General features: G+C 38.2%; 1 protein-coding gene across 1 annotated transcript in view; it reads right to left on the reverse strand.

The window, feature by feature from the left end:
• Positions 1 to 3611, reverse strand: part of LOC108572210 (Fanconi anemia group J protein-like) — an 84648-nt gene extending 81037 nt beyond the window's left edge. Inside the window, exons 1-3 of the mRNA XM_017934410.1 lie at positions 3045 to 3611; positions 2858 to 2969; positions 1582 to 1604 (exon numbers count right to left, since the gene is read on the reverse strand). Coding sequence (XP_017789899.1) covers positions 1582 to 1604; positions 2858 to 2969; positions 3045 to 3611 — 702 coding nt within the window. The remainder of the gene's footprint in view (positions 1 to 1581; positions 1605 to 2857; positions 2970 to 3044) is intronic.
• Between the last annotated feature and the right edge of the window lie 5943 nt (positions 3612 to 9554).

The following is a 9554-nucleotide window of genomic DNA, read 5'->3' on the forward strand; positions in this document are numbered from 1 at the left end:
AAACTTATGTTGTTGTTCTCCTTTTTACTTATTTGCGTAGAATTTGTTTTTATACCCTTTTTTAATATAAAAGCTGCGTTTTATGTCGCGAGGAACTTCATATTCGAGTCAAGTAACAGAGTCGATATTTAACCCTCCATTGGCAACCTAAATAGGTCACTGATGCCCCAAGCTAAACTTCATTCTTGTATTTCTTCGAAAAGAATTTTTATTTGTATTGAAAAAAGTTTGAAACATTTGACTTAACGAACAATTGCATAAAGTAGTAGAGACTTTGATAAGTATCCCAGAATTTTTTCGGATTTCTCTAGAACCTAGAACCGTAAGAAAATTCAACATACCGAGTTTCAGAAAATATGTTTACCTACGGAGGGTTAAATATCAAAAGATAATTTTACTCGCGATAATAATTATTGCAAAATAATCTTAAAGCCGAAGAATTCCAGAAAATGTGAAATTCATAAAATTCCTCGTTTCTCCCTGCATTAAACACAAACGAATATACTGAAAAGCTTTAATTTACCAGCGGTACCATTTCACATACCCCTAAATCAACCCTCTAACGATAGTTTCTTTAGTCAGAAGAAAACTCTAGTTGCAAGGACGCAAGCCATTATGCAAATGTGAAATAATAACACGAGGTTGAGCCACAGTCACCGGTGAAATTGCGTCGTTGGCGAAAAAGAGACTCGCGTCGTCCTTTCGCGAGCTGGTACCGAGCTGGTCTCGATTCTAATTGTTTAGGAATTGCGCGAATCGCGACCAATTAGCGACATGCACCACGACGACGAGGAGGATTGCACGGAATTGCCCGGCTACGTAAGGGCTAACCGAAATGGCCCAGTAATTTAAATTAATACGATGGTCGAGAACGGCTGATATAGCCGGCTCAAGCAACCCTCCCCTCGACATCATGTTGGAACTTCTTTAACGTCCTCCTTCTAGTGCGGTGGGAGCCCTTGATTACACGCTTGATACCTCGCGCATGAAACATCCGAGCGCACGCCACCGTGAACTCAACGAGGTTTAGGTTTACAATGGCAAATCATTTTTTCATTATTGTGACTAATTATTTTTTTGATAATTATTTCTTGGTATGATTGATTGTATTGAAATGTTTTTGGATTTAGTGGAGCAATGGGGAGAATTTAACAGAAATATTGCTAATTAGAGAGTTCACCGTTACTATAGCAAAATTTTTAAAGAAAGCTACGAATTCCTACGAAATTTATATTCAAACATAATAAAAGAGTCTGATTTAATGAAATCGCGGAGATACAGTAAACCACCCTATATATTAAATCTAGGACTATTTTCGCAAGGATTACCTTACAAAGAATTTTTTTATGCTCAACTCGTATTTTCGTATTAATAAATATATACTTAATACTAAATGAATAATAAGTATAGGTATATTACCATGTTCACTGTCCAAGGAGGAAGTACAAAATTAATTTAACTTAGTGGTTCAAAGAAATGATAAATTATCTCATCCATTTTATAATACATTCTTTATACTTAAATAACATTATTAATTTAATTATTTTTGTAACAATTCAAACAGATTTCTTTCGAACTGACCTGAGTCACACATGTACGTGGTCCTGCCGAATAATATGTAACAGCATACACATGACTCCTTGTGAAAAAATAAGAAAAAAATATAGACTAAAATTTTTTCATTCTCGTCTTAGTTTTCGAGAAAATCGAGTTTGAAAATCCACTGTGTACGTATGTGTGCTGTTACGGCTAAAGTACGTTTCATCGAGCAAAGTATAACGCGTATCGTGTTGATAAAATAAAATTTTGCTTGTGTTTGTTCTTGAGCTCGATACCTTTTAAACGACATTGTTTACAAATATGATACGCGTTATACGTCGCTCGACCAACCGCATCTTAGCCCTAACAGCATAAATACATAGGCTGTACGTAGCGGATTTTCAAACTCGATTTTTTCGTAAGGAATCACGTTATGCCCACTTTTACATATTATTCGGCCGGACCCTATATAGTTCAATGGACAGTGAACGTATTAATTATACGTAAATTTAATACACTGCCAACCAATTTTCCATGACATAATCCATAAGAAATATTTCTGCAAAAATAATCCTTAAGAAATTTATTTCAAGAAACTTCATTTCTTCTATACTTTTAAATAGGAAATCGTACTACTGCAGCTAATCAAATATAAATTTAAGACGGCTAGCAATGTATCAACGCTTAACGAAACCGAAAGAGAGTACTCACCACTACACCACTGCAGCAGGCACACCCACGCACAGGTCACCCCTACGCCATGTTTGATACCGCTAATTTTCTTCACGTTCATGGAAACGATGGTTTCACGACAGGAACAAGTTCCCGAAAAGTTGTCGACTTTCCGCGAGCGAGTAATTTAGAGGACGAAGACGCAGCACGACGGGCACATTTTGCATCTTTCGCGAGACGTCGACTTCGTGACACGTTAAGAAATTGTCTGCGAGTCCTTTCAAACTTTCTGACGGGCGCCACGTTCACAAAACTTTCGGAAGTTTAATAAAACGAGGCGGACAGGACGTTCCAATTCACAAAAATTCACACGACACACGAAAATTCACCGTCCGGGAACGAAACACGAGTAATAACGACCAACTGCCACAAGAACGCTGTGAACACTGAGAGAAGGACAACGACACGAAGTGGTACGAAACGAAAACTGTTGACGCTTGATTTTTTTTTAACTATGCTCGATCGTAGGTATACGAGAATGTCAGGGGTACACAGAAACACAGTGATATTTCACTTAATATTGAGCTCCACGTGAATTCGACGTGGTAAGTTTATTGTGAATAATTAAAAAATTAATTAAACTTACCAACGTAATGATCATGCCATGCCAGGACACCGCACAGAAGGGCCAGGGTCTTTCCACTGCCTGTAGGACTCTCCAAAAGACAGTTCTCCTTTTTTACACAGCCTTGTATTAGCTATAAACACAATTGTTATTCTTTATTAGTAAATAATGTGTGCATTATTTCATTGTTTTTTATTAGATCTCTTACCTTATTCATTACAGCAACCTGGCAAGAGTAGGGCTTCACAGGAAGCTTCACTCTGATCCCAGATATCAATTGCTCATGTTGTATTCCCACTTGGGGCACAGGATCTTTGTTGAGTTTACCTTTACTCTGAGGTTCAGTTTTGTGAATACTCTTATGCTTTTTGTGGTCTTTCTTGTGTTGGAACCATCTTAAACCTTGATTGGAATCGTCGGAAGAGTCAGAGTCAGTGTGAATGTTACGGTCAAAGTTTTTCTTTTGCTGGTTCCAATTAAACATGGAAGTTCCTGGCTTAGAATCTGTGTTAAATAATGGTTCTCCTATGTCTTCATCAGATTGTATACTGTCTGTTGACTTTTGAAACTTCAACAGTGTCTCTTCACTATAATTTTTATTCAACGTAGAGGAAACTACTGGTTCTTGGCCACTCTCTCTTATTTTATGAACCTCAGAGCCATCACTCTCATCACTCGATATTTCAATGGTACTACTTAGTTTTATCGGGGATAGATTGTTACACTCAAGTTCCTCATTTCTCAAATCTTGCCTTTTAAGGCTTAATTTACTCATTCTGTAAACACACAAGTACATCACAAGTTAGAATTCCCCAAAGACGAATCTGTATATTTTAAAGATTGGATATTTACACAAAATATATATTATTGAAACATTGGAAACTATTTTTAACAGAATCCTGAAGTGTCATCCAAAATAAACGAGAAAATGTAACTTAAAAGAGAAGCAATAAGGTAGTATAACCTCAAATGTCGTGTGCTATCACGTGTACTACTACGCACCTTGATTCCTCGACCCACTCTTCGATTTTGAATTTAATCACCGTGTAAATGACGAATCCGATTACTGCGGTAATTACATAAATCACTAGCATCGATCAACACTAATTAAATTGATCAAATAATACTTGACAGACGTTGTACACTCGACACACGTTGTACACACGACACACGTTTGCCGCCTTTTTCTACGCTACGATAACACGTTACTACGCAAATTTTCAATCCACGATTTAATGCAAGTTTTAAACAACTCGTTTCCAACAATTCCCTAGACTGTATTAAACATACAAATTACGTGAATTACACTCCCGCGCGAAATAAATAAACTTCAACTTTTCAAATGGTCACATGACTACAGTGTCATGCGTTTCGACTTGAGAATTTCTCGCGCGAAAAAGTACAACATACCGTCTTCCCTATTTTAAATTATAATTATACACTATCAAAGATATATTATGAAGAAAAAATTACTTAAATATTATCATTACATTCAATATTAGACCAACCTTTATTGTCTACAAAAAAAGTTTTATCATTTGACATCAATTTGTAATACCGCCACTTTTCCCCCCACCACTTCAGTACCACAAATATCGTTCGAACTGCACTTGATACCTCTAAATCAATTTTAAACCGAACGAAACTTAATTTCTCCCCGTCACTCACTTTCACAAACCATAAAAACGAGCAGCCATCAATTTTTCGACGGTTCTCAAGTCTCCGGCTGTCCACTTCGTGGTCATTTATACGGGACATTATTCCGCACAGATCTCCGCCGCGGAAACATAATTTCTGAGGCGAACAGGATTAGACAGGTGAAACGCGGAGGCCCTCGATGTTGCTCGGCGACCTTCATAAAGAAGATGCTACGTCTACCCAGTGTCCAAGGAAAGAAGATAGAGGAATATAATTTCCGCGTGTGATTTATGCCTGTTGACCGGGTCCAACGTATCAAACTTCTGATTTACGTGGCTGTTGTGTCGTCGTTTCGAAAGCGGCCCCCATCAAAGGGGGCCACGGAATTTAAAAGCCATCCGGCGCGCGTGCGACTGGAATAAGGAATTTCACGTCCAACGGAGAGAGAAGCATCTCGCGCTGACATGAATCCTTATCAAATTATCCGAAATTCCCACGCGTAAGTATACACACGTTCATACGTGTACGTATGTATTGGTATACGTATGCGTGTATTCACGTTTCCATATCGCCAGGAGCGTAGGACGTCCAAGAGAGGAGGCACCGTGTCACGTATATGCAATGAAATTACTCAGCCTCGCGGAGCATTTTCAACTCACGTACATTTACTGAACGATCCTCACCGAGGAGTCCTTGCGTTTTCACACGGTTATGATGTATATCTTAATGATAACACGCTGCGCGCTGGGAATACGCCTCCCTCGATCCTCTCGATTCATTTTTACCACTGTTGTTTCATTTTACAGAGGTACGAGGAAGGAAGAGTTCGTGGATTCGTTTGGGGAGGGAAACGGAAGAATTCTTTTTCTAGAGAACTGAGAATATTGTAAGTCTAAGGGAAGAGGATGTCTAAAGTTCTAAAATATAGAAAGCAGGCCGTAAAACTTCGAATAGTCGAACTGCTTAAATCATTTCGGTAATTTTTAATACAGATAATTCGAATAATTCTGATAACTTCGAATTGTTCAGCTATTCGAATACCCGTAAAATTCAGATTTCAACTTCGAATATTCGAATACCAGTAGAATTCGGATTTCAGCATCGGATAATTGGACTATTCGAATTATCCGAATTCGTATTCGAAATTATCCGAGTTAGTCGAATAGTTGAATATTCAAGAACTAAAGGTACGAGGGTCCGTTAAAGAGTTCGTGGTTTAAGTATGAAGGACTATTGCCAGGTGGTTGCAACTTTTATTGTATAATGTGCAATCATTTGTGTACTGATATATAGAGCCTCGTGGCTCCGTCATTTTTTCTTTCTCTTTTACAGTTAACGAAGTAGAGGTGTTTGCAGTGACAGAGTGGAGATGGACAAAAGTGGAAAACTTGCAAAGATCTTGCAAGACCCTCTAATCGACCCTTGCACGTTAAATTGAAAGTTTTATCTTCATTCTATCTGTCACATGTATAACAGGCATCGCTCGAGTTGCGGTAGACCTTTAAAGCAATAAAGGAAACCAGCGAAAGTTCCGTACCCGAGCGCAACCTTCCACCTTCAATAAAATAGCCATTTTACTTAGGATATCTGGACAGCCGGTCACCGCATGGGCGAGATATCGTAAACATTATTATTTTTCAGCATCTGCTCATTTCCAGAAATCCTAAGACGATTTTACAACTAAACAAATCCAAAATTCCTCTCTCCGTCACCTCACAAACCACACCCATAGCAAAATAACTAGACCAATCAGGAAAACACACATCCACCTCCACATACACTATTACACCAACAGCGAAATAGTAGCCAATAGTTAATAAAAGACAGTTTTCCAGCGACACGACAGATACACCTCAACTCTTTCGAACAGTGAACACCATTACATTCTTGCACAGGCATACATTAAGGGGTGAGGACACAGTAACAAGTGGGTAGAATAGAAGATTTTTAAACGACAGTACAGCAAAACGTGAATAATCGATTAATATAAAATTTTGTATTTCAATTTACTATACTATGGACTATTAAAAAATGGTTGTAATATTTAAAAAATAATTTGTTCCTATGCCTTTCGCTCGGAATATCTTTTCTTCCAGATGGCCAACTGGTGTACAGGATTCCTACAAATCGAATTAACTATATCCAGAATCCCAAAAGTGTCATAAACTGTGATATATTCTCTAGGCATTGACGATCCCACATTTCAATTTTTATGAAAATTAACAAAATGGCAGGTATTTTAAATTTAACGATTGAATTTCGGTAAAACGTTTGTTACTTGTTTATTTATATTTCACAAAATAATGGGGAAATGTAACAAAATCGATCGTCAATGCTTAATAGATATTATAGTAAAGATAACTGTAAAATTTTAATGTAATTGCTAAGGTAGCACTCGAGATATCTTGTACACCGTTTTGAAAAACGCATCGGTGCGTCACGGCGCGCAGGTATACGAATTCACTCTCGAAACGGTACTTAGAGAAATAATTTGTATCGAAGCCTGGAATCCATGTAAAACCTTTTGCATTCTGTTCTCAAGACTTGAGACTACTGTTTAATATATTAAAATAGTTACTATTAAATAGCTACTATTAAATATTAAAATAATTAACTCTTTCGTGCATTATTTCCCGTGCACTACCGAAGTCCCGTATCCCGAGTAAATTCCTTGAGTGGTTTGATTCAAAAAGAGGGACAACGGGCGGTTGCGCGATCCGTAACATACCACTACCGGCCAGAAGTTTGGAATCACTGTGCATTGCAAGTTACAGAAAAATTCCCAGAAAAAAGTCAGCAGCTTTAAGAATTTTTTAACGAATTTTGTATCATTCAAATCAATCGATATGAGATAAAAAGCAATAATGTACACTACCGGCCAAAAGTTTGGAATCACTGTGCATTGCAAGTTACAGAAAAATTCCCAGAAAAAAGTCAGCAGCTTTAAGAATTTTTTAACGAATTTTGTATCATTCAAATCAATCGATATAAGATAAATTTCTATGAAAAATTAGTAGCAGATTCAGTACTGATGAAAATTGGGAGGTGATTCCAAACTTTTGGCCGCTGGTCTATCTCTAGAGGGAAATTTCAATGGCGTAGTACAAGTATGGGCAACTTTATGGTAATTCGTGGAGTAAAGAGATGGTGTGATTAATTTTGGAAATACTTCTGAAGATGCAGCACAACGTGTCTGAAGATTTTTGTGAGAACAGCTAAAGTTGGATTAACAGGACGCAACTGTATCGAATACAGTATACGAGCCCATAAACGCGTCCCGACTCTTCAATGTTTCGCTTTTACGATCAGTAGACGTGATTTACTTCTTGTGTTCCCGAGCGTCTCAACGCTTCACGCTCGACGAGGGATCGCCGCTCGGCTGTAAGTTATGCACAGCCAGTGTGATATCCATAAAACACGTAGAGAAGGGGCCGAGGAAGTCATTACTATAGGAAAGTGTGGCAAATTGCGTGTAACACCCTCCCGAAAAGTCGCGGAGGCTTTACGCGTCGCCGGCTGCGCGACATTTCGATGAAACTCAACTCTTTTTCCGCTTCCCATGAAACGTACCATAGAACACTCTCACAAAGAGCTTCTCTTATATTGTACCACCCTTAAACAATTTATCTTAGCATATCACGGTGCGACTCTCTCAATCCCTTGAACAATTTCCTTTTATTCCAAAATCAGATTCTTTCACATCGTTCAGTCACACTTTAATTATTCTTTCGTGCAAACAATCGCTGGAATAATAAATTCGATCCCTTGAACAATTTCTATTTACTTCAAAACCGCTTTCTTTCACATCCTTCAGTCACGTTTTAATTCCTCTTTGAAGTAAATAATGTCAAAGTTACAATTACAAATTCTAAAGTGTAAAAAGGATCGCAATATCCACAAAACAATTGAGCAATATAAACACCGTTCGAATTTTACACAAATTTCCAATTTGTTCTCTATGGTTTTCCAGCAATTTCGCTAAATGACGAAATGGCACTTGGACGAATTAACACAAGTGTCGTCCACGGTGTCCAATTAATCAGTCGAAATGTGAGTGAAGGAGGGGTGGACGTGTGATCCCATCGAATGATTTGGGTCAACTGCAACCCTCCCCTGTACTGTATCGATGCGTTCGTGCGCCCTAAACGGTCGAAATACCTTCTGAAAAAAAAGGAAACACACGACAAAGGATATTCCTCGATTCTGAACCCCGAAAGAGGGGGTGGATGGGAAAAAAGGGGGACAGGGGTAAAATTACGAAGAGGAGGGAAGAAAGGAAAAAAAAAATGAAAGAGAGATCCCCCTGTCGATTCGTTCGGTGTCCTGTGGTGGTCACCCTGTGCGAATCTGGGGAATCAGGCTTTCTCGTGGTCACGAAACCGGCCATAGGGGGAGGCGAAAGAGAGAGAAATATGAAATATAAATAAAACATATTCTTACTGGCGGCAAGTGCAATAAAAATGCGGGGAGATCAAGAGGGATGCCGGAGGAATACGTAATGCGAGCCTCTTCTCTGCTCTCCCCATCGCTGTTCCGTATCTCGTATCTCTTTCGCTTCAGTTCGACTCTATGCTCCTCTTCTTGGGCCTTTTCTTTTTATTTTCCGTGCGGTAAATCGTTGAGGGGAAATCGAAACTGGTGGTAATTTTCGGAGGTTCGCTGTGGACCTTGATTTTTCGGAGGAACGATTATCTCTCTGTTGTTTTCCGCGATGGAAATTTGTTAGATCGATGTCAACGTTCTTCTTTACCCGTCTTGATCTTTCAGTCATTTTTTGAACGAATACTTATGTATTTTTATTTTATGTTTATTTTATTTTATTTTATGTATAATTAAAAGTAAGTCACCACGATATTTCGAAGGACCTTTTAATCGCGTGGACCGATTTGATTCACACTTAAAGAATCTTTTCAGAGCTACAGAAAATTTCTAGTTATTATGAAAATTTCGTCTAAAGATATAAAAAATGTAGCGATTAGAAATTCTTCTATAAAACCTTACATCCGACGTCTTCTTCCGAGAACAAGAGGGTTAAATTAAAAATCTGAGACCAAAAAATAGCGACCACAATATTTCCAAG

This window comes from Habropoda laboriosa, unplaced genomic scaffold (assembly GCF_001263275.1).
Source record: "Habropoda laboriosa isolate 0110345459 unplaced genomic scaffold, ASM126327v1 scaffold65, whole genome shotgun sequence".
NCBI lineage: Eukaryota > Metazoa > Arthropoda > Insecta > Hymenoptera > Apidae > Habropoda > Habropoda laboriosa.